This window comes from Mastomys coucha, unplaced genomic scaffold, assembly GCF_008632895.1.
Source record: "Mastomys coucha isolate ucsf_1 unplaced genomic scaffold, UCSF_Mcou_1 pScaffold22, whole genome shotgun sequence".
Taxonomy (NCBI): domain Eukaryota; kingdom Metazoa; phylum Chordata; class Mammalia; order Rodentia; family Muridae; genus Mastomys; species Mastomys coucha.
This window is the reverse complement of record NW_022196905.1, coordinates 4,953,354-4,972,661: the sequence shown is the minus strand read 5'-3', so window position 1 is coordinate 4,972,661 and position 19,308 is coordinate 4,953,354. Positions and strand designations below refer to the sequence as shown.

General features: G+C 38.9%; 1 protein-coding gene across 9 annotated transcripts in view; it reads right to left on the bottom strand.

Moving 5' to 3' along the window:
- Positions 1–19,308, bottom strand: part of Vrk2 (VRK serine/threonine kinase 2) — a 119,749-nt gene that overhangs the window by 22,036 nt on the left and 78,405 nt on the right. For all 9 annotated transcript variants that reach the window (XM_031342084.1, XM_031342087.1, XM_031342082.1 and 6 more), the window contains exon 8: positions 5,505–5,637. In XM_031342084.1, coding sequence (XP_031197944.1) covers positions 5,505–5,637 — 133 coding nt within the window. The remainder of the gene's footprint in view (positions 1–5,504; positions 5,638–19,308) is intronic.

Here is a 19,308-nt window from a genome sequence, read left to right as displayed (position 1 = left end):
CTGAAGCCAGTGACTAGTCATTGCTGAGAAGGCATTCACAGTTGCTCCTCTTTCTCAGCTCCTCCTCTTCTGCTCACTGGATGCCATGCTGAATTCCTGTGCTACATGACCCCACTCCAACAGTGTGCAGCTTCACCATGCACCCAGCATCAAGGAAGCTCAAGACCACGCTGGGACCTTTAAGACTGTTAACAGACATCTTTCTTTTATAGATTTATTTTTCTGTCATTTTGTCACAGCAAAGCAAAGTCTGACTGATGTACTAGCACTTGTTATGATTCCAAAAGGGACTGGAGGGGAGTAGAGTGCAAAGTATCATGTTCCAAATAAATGAGAAACCTCACAACTGGGTTTGCTTTTTCTCTTTAGTACCTTTTACAGTCTACGTCCTCATAAGTCTCTCTGTGTGTGTGTGTGTGTGTGTGTGTGTGTGTGTGTGTGTGTGTGTGTGTGTAATGTAGAGCAACTAGGAAAACTTATTCAATAAAGCAAGAAGACTTTACATTTAGGTACTAGGCACTGTATCTTCCTAATCAAACAGTTCAATTAAAAGCCAAGTAATATTATAACTTAAAGAGATATGTGTAAATGTCAAAGGGGTATGTGAATGAGATGTCTCAGTGAATAAATGTACTTGCCACTCAGTTTGAGGACCTGAGTTTGACCCCTGGTATCCACATGGTAGAAGGAAAGCATCAAATCTGTCTAACTTCTACACCTAGGCCACAGTACCCCATCCACCCAAAATAAATGTAATAAAAAAAAATCAAATGTAAAAACATTACAAATGTCACATAGAATCAATGACTTCATCATCTTTGCATGTTAACCAAAGACGAGATATTAACACTGTAGTTTTCTGACTTTTGGGAAATATAGGGCATGTCAATATTTAATGGTGTTGCTTAATATCCTGTAATAGAAACATGAGTTTGGTCCTTTGACTTAGTTGTAGAATGTAAGTTGTGGGCCTCGTGCCATCTCACCAGCTTATTACATGAAAAGACACTCCTAGTTTCCTTTACATGTATTTTGTAAGTCAGAGTCCTGAAACAAAATGAAACCATGCAAGAAGCATCACAAGACTTGGATTCCATGGCAAAAATATTTTTAAAGCATATTTTTCTTTGACACTGGATATCTTATATAACCAAATAGACATTTAAAATACAATTTAGATATCATATTTTATGGTCATCAATGATGTCAAATTAGAACAGGTATTACATACTTAATGCCATGGTCTGAAGTGTTTAAGAAAGCTTGCTCTGTTAAATGCAGACTGTCTCTAGAGAAATTAGGTATTGACTGCATGCCTCAGTGAGTAGAAAAATCTACAAAAATCCATATTACACATTGATCCAAATATTGCTTCTTAACATTACTAAGAATGCAACAAATTCTAAAACAGTGTCTTTGACATACATATAATTCTCTTTAATTATCTTGCAACAAGAACAAAGTATGTCAGTGCTCGTACATGCTAGTTTTTATGGAGCGAAAAATTAATAATGAAGAACAAGCCTAATGTTCTTGCTCTAGTTTTACACTGAATGAAGGAAGTCAGCTGCAGAAACTACCCTGAGGTCACACAGAGTACTGAGGTTAGCAGAGCAACTGCCATGTTTAAAAGTCACAGTATTCATCAGCACTCCTGGGAATTACTTTCTTTCCATCCATCCTTTTGTCCCTCCATGTCATCTTGGTATGCCCCTCTGCAGAGTTTTTGGGTTTTAGTGATCTTCTTAGTAGCACACCTGAACTTTTCTTTCCTTCCCTTTCATCTACACTCCCTCAATGTGAATAAGAGTTAGAAAACATGGAGGGCAGTGAGTGCATACCATGTGTGTTCTTTTGTGATTGGGTAACCTCACTCTGCACTCACTGACAAGTGGATATTAGCCCAGAAGCTCAGAATACTCAAGATACAACCAAAACACCACAAGAAACTCAAGAAGAGGAAAGACCAAAGTGTGGATACTTCGATCCTTCTTAGAAGGGGGGAACAAAATACCCATGGAAAGAGTTGCAGAGACAAAGTATGGAGCAGAGACTGAACGAAGGACAATCCAGAGACTGCCCCACCTGGCAATCCTTCCCATACTCAATCACCAAACCCAGACACTATTATGGATGCCAGCAAGTACTGGCTGACAGGAGCCTGATATAGCTGCCTCTTGAGAGGCTCTGCCAGTGCCAGACTAATACAGAAGTAGAGGCTCACAGCTATCCATTGGACTAAGCACAGGGTCCCCAATGAAGGAGCCAGAGAAAGGATCCAAGGAGCTGAAGGGGTTTGCAGCCCCATAGAAGGAGCAACAATATGAACTAACTAGTACCCTCAGAGCTTCCAGGGACTAAACCACCAACCAAAGAGTACACATGGTGGGACTCATGGCTCCAGCTGCATATGTAGCAGAGGATGGCCTAGTTGGTCATCAATGGCAGGAGATGCCCTTGGTCCTGTGAAGGCTCTATGCCCCAGTGTAGGGGAATGCCAGGGCCAGAATTTGGGAAAGGGTGGGTTGGTGAGTAGGGGGAAAGGGGAGAGAATAGGGGTCTTTTTTGGAGGGGAAACCAGGAAAGGGGATATCATTTGAAATGTAAAGAAAGAAAATATATAATAATAAAAAAAGTTTAAAAATGTGACATATTTAGTGAAAAAAAAAAAAAAGGACACAAAGGGAAAAGGACTGAATGGATCATTAGACACTATGCGCTCAGTGTCTAGATAACCACTAGGAGAGTCCAGGTCAGTAAGCAGCCTGCTCAGGGTGAACACACCCCTTCCTGACTATACAAAGATAGACTTGCTGTGTGGAAAACAATGGCAACTATAGTCTTAATTTCACGGTCATAACTCTTCTGTATTCTTGTTGCTTGCTTTTGCAGTGCTTTCAGGACTAAATTAGGAAAATATTTTTTTCTGATCTTAAACCACACAGTGGCTGTGTTAATAGTAAACATGTGAATATTTATATTTATCTTATTTTCTCCATTTGCATACAGGATTTGAATCCTTTTTTCTGGTTTCTAAATACAGCTAAATGATTAGTTCATTTCTAACAAAATTCTAAGGTGAAATGCTTTATTTTGTAAAATTCAATGGGAAGTAACAAATAATGTTAATTCATGTATCTAATCTTCCATTTCTATACTAGAACCAATACACATACATTTAGCAAATGCATGTAAATATATGTTTAGACATGTGGGCATACAGATATATATTTATAAAAATGTTAACATGCTAAATGCATGAAAGAAATGTACTGTTTCAAAGGAAAGCTGGACCATCTGTGATAAAATGAATACTCATTCAAGCACAAGGCTTCCCTGCAAATATCAAAATAGTTCACCTGTCTCTTTCCTTTATATTTCTTTCAGGATGCCAGCACCTTCTCTATGATCATGCTGAGCCAAATCTTCTCCCCAATACCCAGAGTGGTGAAATCTATGTGTACCAAGCAATGTATATATATCATGATTGGGAAGAAGAAAGTTTGAGAACAGAGCAAAAATTGTATTAAATACTTTATGAAGATAAAAAGTACTGTGCAAAATTAACTAAAGGATATTTAGAAATACTGTGGCTCAAGCTTTGATTAAAACAACACACAATACACTCTCCTCCTCCTCCTCCTCCAGGCAAATGGTCCCTTCTACAGAATCAGCAATAGAACATTAACAATGCTTGAGAATCTGTGCGATGAGGTTTCCAAACATAACACTAGGTAAGAAATCAGTTTATATCTCTGAAGATTCTATTTTATATCATGTTAGCTTGGCAAAAGTTCTTCTACTCCACTCATTGAGCATGAGTGGAACGAGGTTACAATGCACCACTGCCTGGGCTGGAGATGACGTCACAGTTACAGTTAAAGATATTTACTGCTCTCGCAGAGGACAGAGGTTTGGTTCCCAACATCCATATGGTGGTTAATAGCTATCCAGAACTCCAGTTCCCAGGTATCTAACGACCTTTTATGACCTTTGTGGCACCAGGCATGCATGCACAAAGTTACATGCAGGCCAAACTCATATACATAAAAAAAATAAATCTAAATAAATTGTTTAAAAAGTGACACTATCAATCATCACTTTTTTCCATATTTCCTAACTTAATCAAAGCCAAGTAGCATTTTACCTTTAAGCGTTAACTATGTCATTAACAATGTAACTGATGAAAGTTATGCAATACTGATCCTTTCTTTTCTTTACTTGAGAAAGACAATGTTATGATTTCTTTTACTCTATTCGAGAGTATAAAAGCTAACTTGTGATTCAGAAACTGTCCCCTGACAATCTTCTTAGAAGAAGGTGGCACACAGTCAACACACACACCTTCTTGGTGTCCTTCCTTAAAAGATTGTGGGGTTTAATCACTCTGGAAAATGATCAACACCCTCTGTATTACATGGTCAATGGTCCTTTTAATAGGAAAGGCAATAATATACAGTTGTTTGCACCAACTAAAGCTCATTAGAAAGTATTAGTTTAGGGGAATAGTTCAACAACCATTGCCAGTGCACATGTCTAATTGATGTTCAGTGAAGATGATCTCTTTCAGAGCTGTTTAAAAAGGATCTGTTTGCTTTACTATATCTGACAATACTTTTATAAACAAAGTTTGCAAAGAATATAATTTTGAAAGGCAAAGTTTTTTTTAATAATCGCCATTTTTTTCACTAGCATAACATTAGAATTGACTTTTTGTCTTGCTGACAGAGCAACTAAGAAAGTACAGTTGCACTGAGTATATTGATTGTGAGCAAAGCAGCCATCAGTGGGACTCAGCACCATATATTTTCGATATTGACCTCCTACTTCCTTTTCCATGGCTTTCTGGGTTGGCTATTGGATTTGGACTGCAGAGTAATAAACAGCTAAGGTTTAATTAATGGTAAATGAATACAAGACATAGGTTATGACTTTAACTAATTAGGGAATTGTTGAATTAAGTCTGCCTTGGAATGCAAGGCAGTACAATCAATATCCAATAAAAGGGCTATGTATGTAATTTACCTGCAAATGTGTTTCCAATACCATCAAAGTGAGTTTAAATAAGTAAGATCTATGAAAGGCGACTAGGAGAGATTTCCCAAGTTAACACTTTGGGGGTTCAGAAGATACTGCTGTTGTTGAAAGAGTATCTCTTTCAAGGCTCTGAGAAGTATGCAAAGCAAACAAGATAATGCATGACCACCACTGCCTCTGATGCCCCTCACCATAGCCTAGCAGCCGCACGCACATACAGTCACATACCTGTGACTTCTCAACCTGAGGAATGTCACTTTGCTCCTTTCTCAAGAGCCACAAGCTCTTTCTAGTCACATGGTTTTTGATTTCTTTCAGATATTTACTGAGATAACAGGACTTCACCATTTTCCACAAAAATCTTCCCAGAGTGCTCACCCTACATCTTGAGCATGCAAGGGACATAGCAGCTTCAGCACTCTCAACTCCAACATCCTTCTGAAATAAAACAGAAAAGAGAATCCTACCGGCTCCTTTGTGTGCATCCAAACTTGTAAACTCTATTGTCCCATTATGGCTCTTCCTGGGATCTTCCTGATACTGTTTGTGGTTCCCATTGGGACAATATCTGTAGGAAAGTCCATAGTCTGCAAGATAAACCTGGAAGAGATGGAGAAGCCAATAAATAATACTTTGTTTTCTGAAGAAATGACCTTTATAATTAAGTCTTAAGAAAATTATAAGTGGTAGGCCAGTGAGGTGGCTCAATGGGCAAAGCCCTCACCACCAAACCCAAAGATACCTGAGACCCACCTGTAACTCACATGGCAGAAGGAAAGAGTAACCTTTTACAAGTTGTCTCCTGACCTCCTAACCTCCACACATGCACTGTGGTACAAACAAGCACACGCAAGCACACAGACAGATAATACGCACACATACACACCACAAAATAATCAATGAATTATATAGTTTAAATATGTCTTAAATAGGAACTTGAAAGTTAAACAAAACTTCTCTAGACTTTAGATCAACTCTTTATTAAACCTCATGGCAGATGAAATATGCCCTAGCAAGCAGGACAAGTAACTTTGTAACTTAAACCCTTGCTTAATCATCTGCTCAGACTGAACCTTGCTCCTACCTGCCTTCCCTTCAGGTAGCCATCGAGATTCCAGAGACCACCACATACTTTTTTTCATCTGTTCTCACATAGGTTACAAGGCTATGCCCTTTAAGAATCCCTTTTCTGAAACTTAAAACCGTGTTAAGTACAGAGGGCAGAGCAGATGAGTGCAAATGCTTTTACAGCAGGAACATTTAAAGTCTTTACCTGTAGGAGGTTAGCACTAGAGAGCAGCCTGTCAGAAGTAATAGTGTTAAACAGAAAACAAGAAATAAAAAACCCCAAACCATCCTGTGGCTTGTAGTTAAGAATGGAGGATCAAGGTAATTCTGCTGGACATTCAGAGCAGCCCAGCTCATTGCCACCTTTCTCCTTGGAAGTCACTCAGATTTTGAACAAGTTCTCCAAGCAGAAAGACAGACTGTTAGAATCAGAGAGTAATTCACACAAGTTTCCCTCTGATTACCTTGGTGGGGGAGTGGTTTTAAGGACACAGTATACCCCATATGAAGAATTGTTTGGCCACACATTTCTGTGACAAAAGACAGAGGAATGTTTCACAGATCTCAGACACATTTTACCACACCCACTAGACCTTACAAATGAAAGCAGTTTCAACTTAACAATATATTGCTTCATATGTATTCGAAACATTTAGCAATTTGAGCAATGTTTCAAAATGTAGTGTCAAGACAGTAGAGTATTAGAACCTGCATTTAAAAATAGAAAACCTATTGAAAGAAAATTTAGTATTTACATATTAGTTTCTTCAATGTTTCTTTCTAGAATATCTCAAATAGAAGATATTATTTGGGATTTCTAAGAGGAACACTCCTTCATTGCTGGTGGGATTACAAGTTGGTACAACCACTCTGGAAGTCAGTTTGGTGGTTCCTCAGAAAATTGGACACAGTACTATCTGAGGATCCAGCAATACCACTCCTGGGCATATACCCAGAAGATGATCCAACATGTAATAAGGACACATGCTCCACTATGTTCATAGCAGCCTAGTTTATAACACCCAGAGGCTGGAAAGAACCCAGATGTCCTTCAACAGAGAAATGGACACAGAAAATGTGGTACATCTACACAATGGAGTACTACTCAGCTATTAAAAACAATGAATTCATGAAATTCTTAGGCAAAAGGATGGAACTAGAAAATATCACTCTGAGTGAGATAACCCAATCATAAAAGAACACAGGTAGTATGCACTCACTGATAAGTAGATATTTTCTTGGAATACTCAAGATACAATTCACAGACTACATGAAGATCAAGAAAAAGGAAGACCAAAGTGTGGATATTTCAATCCTTCTTAGAAGGGGGAGCAAAATACCCATGGGAGGAGATACAGAGACAAAGTGTGGAGCAGAGACTGAAGGAAAGGCCATACAGAGACTGCCCCACCTGGGAATCCATCCCATATACAGTTACCAAACCCAAACAGTATTGTATATGCCAACAAGTGCTTGTTGACAGGAGCCTGATATAGCTGTCTCCTGAGAGACTCTGCAGCACTTGACAAATACAGAAATGGATGCTTGAAGCCAACCATTGGACTGAGCACAGGGTCCCCAATAGAGAAGTTAGAGAAAGGACCCAAGGAGCTGAAGGGGTTTGCAGCCCCACAGGAAGAAGAACAATATGAACTAACCAGTACTCCCTGAGCTCACAGGGACTAAACTACCAACCAAAGAGTACACATGGAAGGACCCTTGGCTCCAGCTCCATATGTAGCAGAGGATGGCTTTGTAGGACATCAATGGGAGGAGAGGCCCTTGGCCCTGTGAAGGTTCGATCCCTTAGTATAGGGGAATGCCAGGACAGGGAAGCAGAAATGGGTGGGTTGGTGAGCAAGGGGAGGAGTAATGGGATAGAGGGTTTTTGGAGGGGACATAAGGAAAGGGAATAACATTTGAAATGTAAATAAAGAATGTATATATATATATATGTATATATACATATATACATATATACATATATATATTCTTTATTCATATATATATATATATATATATATATGAAGATATTTGGAATTTCTAAACATAGGACAAATATATTTCTTCCACTTTTGAACAATATGTTTGCTGAACAATCTGAAATATGTATTTAGGAGTTTTTTCTCTTTTTCCCATAGGTGAAGCTGATGTCTAGGCCCTGAGTAGCTGGGTGTTTTGCATCAAGCAAGCAATCAGCTCTTGCTTTCATTGTGTCTCATGTATTCTTTCCTTTGTTTATTTCAAGAACTAAATAATATCCTTTGCAAAGAAGAATCCTGAAGGACACAACACCGACAATTCAGTAAATGGCCTTATTTCATATACCAAAGTAATTACTATATGTATAAAATATCTTCACATGCAACATTAGCTCAACAAACAAGATCTAAGCAGTGGACACCATGCACTATGCCATACTCGGTCATTGACCATCCACAGCAAGAGGTCCTGCAGGCACGTCATGGTGGCCATTCTATTTATATAGACCTTGAAGCCAAATAGGTCACAGAAAGGGAGCCAGTTCTTAGCTAGCATGAGTGATCACTTTTAAAGTCAACTTAAGTTAATAAGTGACACTTCATTCAAGACTACTGTAATAGGAAAGGAATCTAAACAGAAGTCTGGGAAGAGAGAGACCACAGTAAGGGCCATAGTTCAAAATGCTTATGCCCCTTCTGTTTGCTAATAGGCACTTAAATTATTACCCCACACAGAGACTTCCAAACTACACAGGGAAGTAATTTCTGGATCCTTAGCAAAGACTGACCAAACAGCTCAAGAACTAGAGAGACATAGAAGAAAGTCTGAATTTCAGAAAGGAAAGAGAAGGGTTTACATTTTACTCTCTTGTGTAAACAAGGAAAGGGAAGTGAGGAGACAATAGCTGGGAAGAATCTCTAGCCATTCTGGTCATACCTGAGCTTTGGGCCACCAAGTGTGCCCAGAATGTGTCAGGTGCAGGGTTCACCCCTGATAGACAGAAGCTGACAGTGCAGGGGTGAAGGGGGCAGTAATGATCTAAGGTCCTGTTCTTCAATTAATGAGTGGCAGATACTGGCAAGACTTCCGGGTCCCAGAAGGAAAAGGCAGGCATAAGGAAAAAGAGATGAGTTTCTGCTATGCTTCGGAGGGAGAAGAACACAGCAACTCTGTGAGGCCTGGGGGAAGCTGGGGCCTACGGCCACTACTATAGGTGGCCAAGGATGGTTGACAGAGGCTAGGTGGGACTATCCACAGAAGTTTAGGGCCCAGTGGAGAGAGAGGTAACAAACTGGTAAGGGCACACTTTTCCAGGAGGGAGGCAGTAACGCCCAGCAATTGTGTTCTAAGACAAGTTGAAAATGAACAAACTGTGTGTGTGTCTTTTGTCCAACAATTCAAGGGAAGCTAGGAAGGGGCTGTTAGCACAGTCACCTCCTAGAGCAAAAGGCAGGTAGAACAAAAAGGGAAGCCGGGTCAGTGCTGGTAGCACGGGCGGTCCCGGAGTAAAAGGCAGTAAGGAGTATAAAGGCAACACAGTAGAGAAGACACATTAAATAGATTTTAGACAATAACTATTTCAGACCTAAGTGATCTAAATCACGCATGGTCACAGCCTCCAACAACAGAGCAACCAGAAATGCCTGAGTCTTAACAGTCACAGCAAGCAAGCAAATTAACACAAGAAGCCACTGAATATACAACAGAACAGTTGCAAAACGAGCAACTCGATCACAGAAACCTACATACCTTTTAAAATTCATCCTCGTTTGGAATCTGAGCGATTAGTTTAGCTTGTTATTCATAATATTGATATATTTCTATAGTTTTTACAAGTACTGAACAGGAAAAATTCTCTAAAACACTCTTGAAAATTTCACTGGTAATTTGAATGGAGATATATGGGGGTAACTCTTTTAGTGAGTAGAGATTACAAGAAGAAATGAAGTTAATTTCTCCTGAGGAATCAAAGTATGGACTAATAAATTTTATTCAGATTATGCAAAACTTAATATACTAAGTAAATAGTCTATGTTTCTGCTAGAATGACTCAAAAGGAAGTGTGGGGAGTGGTGGGGTTTGGGAAATGCTGTCAAACAAGAAAGGGGAGCCTAGGAGGAACCATTTCTTTAAGCTCCATTTTAAACAGTTACTTGTAAAATATGTTCACAAGTTCACAAGCTGCTTCATTAACTCAAGCAAGCACAGCCAGCCAGGCAGTCATGGCTTCATTTCACCCAGGAGACAACTGAGCACCCCAGTAGCCAACAACTCCTCCAAGTCACTGAAGCAATGACGAGAAGAAGGATTGGAAGCCAAGCCAGAGTGACTGGATGCCCCTCCAGTATGACCGAGAACTTAGCAATGTCTGAAGTTACACTGAAGTAAAAGTAATGGCAACTAGAATTCAGCACCCATCACAAGCCAAAAACTAGATCTTATATTGGTATATTTTAAGAAAATTTATGAGATTATAAAAGGAAGGAAGAAAAGAAGAAGAGGAATGATGGAAGGAGAGAACAAGAGACCCACGGGTGGCTTCAAAACTTATAGAAGCCTAAATTATTCACTGTCTAGCCAATCTCCAATACATGGTGAAGTATGATTGAGTTAATTTTTAAATCATATGAAAGGTAAAGGAACAGGTAATTAGTAGTTTTTACTTTAAACAAACAAATAGATACTCCCCTCATTTTAGATAGCCAATCTTAAGAAACTCAAGACTCAAATCATTACTTCAAAGGGGATATTCACTTGTACTAAGATGAGCCACAGGAATACTTGAACAGCTAGCTTCTCAATGCATTTACATGGGCATCATAAGAGTTTTCTAAATGTACTAATTCTTCTCTCCCTCTGTTTGTAGGAGAGCCCCATTTGCTCCCCTATCTTTTGATTTCAGAGATCTAGGGCACTAAGTAATAATCATAGTTCCACATAATTCTCTATTAGCTGTTTTGTATAATTTACTGTAAATGAAAGGAAGGTGTATCATAATATCTATAAAGTGATTTAAAAAATAATAGAAATAGTAGTAACTACCTTTTACCAAGACCAGTTTCCAAGGAGGCTTTCTTGTTTCAGAGAATGTCTGTGACACCCAAGCAAGAACCTAGGTTAAGCTAATGCTTTCATGGACTCTGAACTTTAACTATTTTGTTTGGGAAGATAGTGTGTTAGCCACTGAGGGGAAGATGGTGTGTTAGCCACTGACGGGCAAGCTCATCAAAAGAGAACTGCTCTTTCTCCCGTAAGGAGCCCAGTAAGCTGGGATTTGACAGACAGTTGGCAATCTGAGCCACAGCATTCCTGGACAGTTCCTACTCACAACCAATCATGGAAAAGACATACTGCCATTTCTTCCCACCTGGCATCTCCTCTGATGGACAGTCTGCTCTGGAACATCACAGCTGGATATGAGACCTGCCTAGAACTTCCAGTATCACAAATGTCCTCCATAAACTTCTTGAACTCCTAATTCTGTCTTAGTATCTGCCTTCCTGAGAGCTGATCTGACAGACAACCAATAAATCATAGCCTTGACTAATGAATGAACTAAAATTCTCCTTGAGCACAACCATAAAAATCACATTCCTGGACTGGGCAAGCCTGTCTCAAAACTCGGCTTTCTTTGTTGCCTGGCCAGAGCAGGTCCCACACACTGTGCGCTCCAGCTTTATGCTGCTAAGGCTTTTCACTTCCAGTCTCCCTCATCACCTGAAGCTGTCAGACTTTAAATGCTCTGGTTTTGTAGCTTAGTGAGTGAAACCACAGATGATTAGAGGGCATCTGTGATGAGTCTCCTGAAGCACTTTGCATGGGAAGTAGTTTCCTCTCCACAGAGACAGCTCTCCACACACAACTCAGGAGCTTCTCCACTCCTACTGAAAGTCTGAATCCACACTTATTCTTCCTGGTAAATCCCACCCGAACATCATGGTAGATCCTATAAACCACAAGGCAATTTATCAGGGTTTAAGTGTGTCCATGAAAATTTGTTATTTTAAAAATATACAAAATCATTTCTCTCTCTCTCTCTCTCTCTCTCTCTCTCTCTCTCTCTCTCTCTCTCTCTCTCTCTCTCTCTCTTTCTCTCTCTCTCTGTATTTAAAAGTTAGACAGCCCTAAGGGAGGAAGCAGGACACACTGGACATACTTCATGTTCAGTTCTACAAACTTCTGTTTGACTTTAACTAGCAGCACACTGACAGAATAAAGCAAATTATGTTCAGTAGATCAGGGGTCAAAATAAGTTATTGGGAATTACAAGCTTAAAAGAAAAATGCATATTTATTGGGTCTTTGCTAAGTGGAAAAGGCTAGTGCTGGTGCTTCTTAAACCATTCAAACTTCCCGAAAAGGACATTATTTTAAGGCCTTTCTGGAGAATTACAATATGGGATGCATGAGGTTAGGTGCTCCCTGCAAAACAAACTTCTACTAGCTTGTGAAGTTGAGATTTGAACTTCCATCCATCTGACCAGAAGCTGAGATTTGGTCATTGGCAGCACACAAAAGGAAGGATGAGTGAAGTGGACACATTTATAGATCTGGAGACAACACCTGCTCTGAGAACAATAAACAGCCTGTGAAGTTTCTGATCAGGAGGAGCCTGCATCCATCAGAGAGACTCAGAAAAAGAAGCAACATTTAAGGTTAGATATAGACTTCTAGAGATGAAAACAAAGAAACAACACAGGAAGGAAAGTCAGAGAGGGTCTGTGTCAGTATGTGCTGGCAGCAGAGAGGGCAGTGGAAGCAGCACAGGCCGAAAGACTTGGAGTATTTTAAAGAGACTTTGAAGGTTGCTCTAAGAAGCCAGGACATCGTTACTGAAAACCTCTGGCAAGGAACAGCATCAGAAGCATTGGCAGTAGGCTAAATGGGAAAGAGCAGCAGAAAGTGTAAGCAAAAGGCAGTGGGATGTAGCTGTTTGTATTCTTATGCTAATTACGTTCCCCCAAACCTGTTTACAGTGTCCCACACCTAAGACTGAGGGACCCTAGCCCCAGTTGGTTCTGATTAGTAAAGATGCTGATACCCAATGGCTGGACAGGGCAGACAGAGGCAGGACTTTAGGATTCCTGGGCAAGGGACAGAGAAGAAAGAAGAGAGATTCCCCCATCCTTGGGAAGGAGGAGAGACACCATGCCTTACAGGTGCAGAAGACAGAGAATAAAACTGTCATTTAGGTGCCAGGAATGCAGCCCAAGAGGGCTGTATGTCTGGGTATGAGGCAGCCAAGATAGAATATAGGTTTTAGTAAGTAATAACCCGAGAATATCAGAAAGTGGATTAGCCATGTGAAGGGTAGGAAGTGGCCCAACCATTGAGACATATCAAAATATAAAGGCTGTGTAAATCTCTCTCATTCAAGAATATAAAGCATTGTGGCAGACAGCAGGAACACGCTGCCACTGCCAGGATCATTTCAGTAGCATTTTTTGGGTACAACAGCAACAGTGGGAGGCAGAGCAGGCTGCTGAGATGGAACCTACAGAAGTGGGCCAGTTATCATAATACATGGACAGGAGTCAGGAGAAATTCTGAATGGCTGAATAAGTGAAAGGCGTCAATTACTAGCGAGGGGCATTGAGGAAGAAGAGATTTGAAAAACAATCACTTCTATAACAAAAGCAAACTAACCAATTAATAATGGACACCTCTATTCATTCAGCTCTGAGTTCTGATTCCAGGGTAGGAGTGAGTGACAGCCATAGCTAATGAGAAAAACATAGATTCCCTTTCCTGCTAAGGGTGAAATCTTCAAGCAATGAGAAACTGAGTACAAGTGAGCTACATTACCTCAAAAAAAAAAAAAAAGTGCAGCTTTCAGTTCATAGAACTCAAGATACACAGTCAAGAACATGAGCTCTGGAATCAGACACCCTAAGTCTGAGGTCATTTCTACCTCCTGTGCCTACCTGTGGTCTAGCCAAATTACTTTGTTTCTTTTGAATTTCAGTTTTATCATGTAAGAAATAAGGATAGTATCTCCTTCAAAGTGATACTCTAAGGTTAAAATGATTTAAACCTAGAAATCTTATGCCAGCACTCATTACAGAGTAACTACTTGGAATAATATCTAATCAGAATATATGCCATGCTTCATAAATATGAATACTTATAAAACAAAATAAATCAGGTGATTTTTGTTATCTTTATGAAAATCATAAAAACATTACTTTCTAGATAGTACCCCTGAGGCTGTGAAAGATAAGCAGGCCACCCTCCTCTACTCTGTGCTGGTAGCTAAATTATCCCATCTTTGCATATGGGAATCCCTGTGTTCACATCAGCTTTCCTCTATTCATTTTTGTCTCTCGAGTCTCCCAAAATCGTACTGGAATAGGGCCCTTCCTAGTCCATTTATTCCTATAAATGGCTTTATATTATTTTGATCCCTATTTTTCAATGAGGTCTTAATCACATGTATTAAGGATAGAATACTATCTGTTTTTGAGGGAATACCTTTAATCCAAAACAACTCCTACTATCTCTTTGCAAACAAACTGACCATTCTTTCTATAAGATAATCACATTTCCATGTTCCAGAACTAAAAAAAAAAAAAAACCACCACCACCAACACCCCCCAAATCCAGAAAGTGTATCTGACATTGGTAGAAGTAGAAATGCAATCATGATAATATGATGAATACTTTTTGTTTTGATTTTTGTTAAGATTTACATATATATAAATATTTGGGTAAAATGCCAGAGTACCTATAATTTACTTTTAATACACTTCTGTCAAAAAATAAAATTTTATAATGTTACCTATAAAATTAACTTTTATATGAAGATCTGTATTTGACAGTATGCTTTAAATTTTTCCAAATAAGCTGAGCGGTGGGGGCACACACCTTTAATCCCAGCACTTGGGAGGCAGAGGCAGGTGGATTTCTGAGTTCGAGGCCAGCCTGGTCTACAGAGTGATTTCCAGGACAGCCAGGACTACACAAAGAAACCCTGTCTCAAATAAAAAAAAAATCCAAATAAAGTTTAAAAATATATACCTTCCTAGTCATAAAATTCTGTATTTAACAGTTTCTCTGACATTATGCTGGACAGTATGTTTCATAAAATATTAATTTTAAATATGGACACAGGTTGCTAAGTTTACATTTTCATTTTATTATTGTCAATATTTCCTATCTACTGCTGCTCTCCAAAAATAATGAGATGTTAATAGTCCATATTCAAGGCATTGCCATTTCTGTACCTTAAGAGTATACTCTTAATTTTGCTCTTAATATGCAATGGTGAGAATGATCTTGAAGAATAGGAATACTAGTAAGCTGCCAATGCATTTGACTACATAAACAATTTAAAAATATTTCAGTAAATAACTGAGTTCAAATAACAGTACTACTAACACATTATAAATGTAAATTAAATTTTGGGCTAATTTTGATTTCATTTGACGAATCTAATGAAAGAATCCAAAGTACCTTTGAGAATATCTAGATGTATAGTAAAAGGTGATGTGACTAATGTTCTAAAAAATAACATTTGCTATTTGTCACACCTTAACACTCACATGCTGACATGTTGCATCCCTTGGAGGGCCATCCTCTCAGACTCAGTAGACAGCTTTGGACAGAAACACATACAGCACAATGGACAAGGAGTTTCATATTCCTTTTACATACTCCTGGTACTGAATGAGGCTACAAATACTCTATCAAAACTGGCTTCATACCTTGGCTCACAACATAGTTTTTCTTGAAGAGTTACAAGAAAGAAATAGAAATACAATTTCTATGAGAAATGAAGAGAAAGGACAGAAAACCAACCCATAAGCCTCCCAGTTCAGGAAGGATAACAACACAACATGCAAGAACTGAGTGCTCTTAGTGTTTAAACACAACTGTAGCTAACAGAAATCAATCATGGTCAGGATCCATCAAAATCAACAGGGAAGCTGTCACGCAAACAAGGACACACCAGGCTCGTGAAAGAAAGACTACTCCCCTCATCCGCGAAAGGGCTGTGTATAAAGATAGAAACGAAACAGCAGCACCAGTGTCGGTCATGTTGGTAACTCCCTCGTGACACTGGAGGATACAGCAGGACAGACATTACTCAAAACCACCATGAAGCAGCATCACTCCAGATAAGGTCAATATAAACAGTTACAATAATGTTGGCATACTCTTTTCTAAACAGTAGATCGATTGTCTAGGTCCAGAGGACCAACCAGGCAATGGCTTTCCATATTCTACAATCAGGAAGGTTTTATAAACACTTTTAAAACAGTATAGGAAGTCCAAGATGTTGATGTCCAGCAATAAAGATGTATAATCCCATTTTACTATGAACATGATATAATATCAATAGCATAATAAATGTTCAAAACATTAGCTAAGACTTCTTTAACATCATTTCTAAGGATATCTCTTCTGTAAGAATATATTTCTCAATATAATTTATTTTAAAATAATTTATAATTTAGATACTACTTAATTAAGCCAACATAAAAAGAAAAGACATATTTCCTGCACTGAATACAATATCACCAGTGAAGCATTTCTTAGTCTTTATGTCTAATAGAAATAGTTTCATAAAACTCTCATGTTTAAATAGAGATAGCCTGAGTATAAGATCCAAGATTACCTTTGGCATGCAGAGGATAACATTACCACAGAATTGTCAAGAAATTATAAAGCACATATTCAAAAAACTAAGTATTGTAAGTTCATCTAAACTGATCTTAAGTATTGATTGAGTTTTTAAAGTTTTAAATATATAAGGGAATACTGTTACCCAAAAAACAATGTCCTAGGAAAGCAACAGCAGGCAATCAAAAGATGCCTAGGAAATGTTGGACACAGGTGAGCATCTAAAATGGTCTAAAATATGTTATAATAAGAGCAAACATGGGGATAAGTGAAAGAACATACAAATGACATACTTTCTAAGAGAAAAGGAATACCATTAAGACATAAGAGTAGCAGGAGAACAATCAAAGGGAACCGCATACACACACTCTGGATATGTAGTGCACAGAAATAACTGAGAGTCACAAACAATGCCCATGCCATGGCCACAGACAGCCTTCCAGCCACTCTTTCCAAAACAAAAGTGAAGGGGGAAGATGGTGGCGGGGAGCATAATAACTGAAAGGGAATAATGGCTGAAGTAAAAGAAATTTAAAAGTTATAAGGCAGCACAACAGAGCACTATATAAATCTGAAAAACTATATTAATGAACACTAGAAAGCTACTTTATATGATCAAAAAATTCATAAACATATACAAAATGACATAACTAGAGATAAAGAGCTTAAACAGCCATTTCCATATAACAAGTATATAGACAGTAAGCAAATAGACTGAACCAGAAAAGAAATTATCCTCAGCACATAGTAATCAAAATACAAAATGTACAGAACAAAGAAAGACTATTAGAAGTTGCAAGGAAATAAAGGCAAGTAACATATAAAGTCAGACCTATTAGAATTAGACCTGACTTCTCAATGGAGAGGCTAAAAGCCAATCCAGAAGGGCCTGGGCAGATGTTCTACAAACTCTAAGGGACCTCAGATGCCAGCTGACACTACTATTCCCAGCAAAACTTTCAATCACTATAGATGGAAAAAATAGACATTCTATGATATAACTAAAGTTAAACAATCTCTACCTTCAAATCCAGCCCTCCATAAAATACTAGAAGGAAACCTCTAACCAAGAGGTTAAGTACATTTCAGAAAACATAAGGAATAAATACGCAAGACCAGCAAAATCAAAAGTGGGGAAACACACAATACCACCACCACTAATAACAACAAAACAACAGGAATAACAATCATTGGCCATTGGTATCTCTCACCATCAGAGGTCTAAATTCCCTAAAAACAAAACAAAACAAGACAAAAACTATAGGCTAAGAGACAGGATGTGAAACCAGGATACATCCTTCTGCTGCATTTAAAAAAGAAAGAAAGAAAGAAAATACCTTAGCATTAAGGACAGATAGATGTTTTTTTCAGGGCAAAAGGGTGGAAAAACGTATTCTAAGCAAATGGACTAAGAAGCAAGCTGATGTATCAATTTTAATATCTGACAAAAAAAAAAAGAGGTCAAACCACGAGTCAGAAGAGATAAAAAGGACACTACATTGCAGCTTTGATTTTTTCAAAACCTACTTTTAATAAGGGTTCTTAAATGCTTTAACATCTCTTCTAGCCTACCATCCACCAGAGGTAGTGGGAAAAAAAGATTATTAAGATATGGGGAAAGTGGATCTGTTTAGAAATTGTTCTTTGGAACAAATAAAATCTGTATTGTCAGGAAATCAGCAGTTCAATTCACAGGAATCAGCAGTGGCAGCTCGATCCACTCAGAAACACATCACGATATAAATCCACACATGAATAGATACTTGATTTTTTTATAAAGAAGACAAAAATACAAATTAAAAATAAGACAGCATCTTCAACAAATGGTTCTGGTCAAACTAGATGCCTGCATTTAAAAGAACCCACAAAACTTTCATCCTGCACAAAACCCAACTCCAAAATCCTGGATTTGTACACCATTCCCAGGGCCACAGTTCTGCCTGCATCTCTGGAAGCCTACTGCCATGAGGACAATCAGGTGAGATCACACTAACTACACACTAATCTTCTGCTCACAGGCAAATACAAGGTCTCCCAGCAAGCATAGCAGCCACAAGGAATACCCTGCTCCCTCTGCACCCCAACTTCTGTTCCACATCTCTACCTGCAATCCTGGAGGCCTGCACCCATTAGGGACCATCAGCTCTGCCTGCATCACTGGAGGCCTGTTGCCACACAAGACAAATAGAGGCATGAAGCCATTAGGGACTACCAGCTCTGCCTGCATCCCTGGAAGCCTGTTGTCACCCAAGACCACCAACCAGCTCTACCTGCAATCCCAAAGACCTGCTGCCATGAGGGACAACCAGGCCTGCTAACACCAGGGACAACCAGATGGTTGAAGTTCAGCTTAAGAACACAATCAACAAAAGCCAGGGCAATGTGGCAACACCAGAAAGCCATCTATCCTACAACAGCAAGCTCTGGAAATCCTAACACCCATGAAGTACAAGAAAATGACCTTAAATTTAATCTTATTAAGATAATACAAGCTTTAGGCCGGGCAGTGGTGGCACATGCCTTTAATCCCAGCACTTGGGAGGCAGAGACAGGTGGATTTCTGAGTTGTAGGCCAGCCTGGTCTACAGAGTGAGTTCTA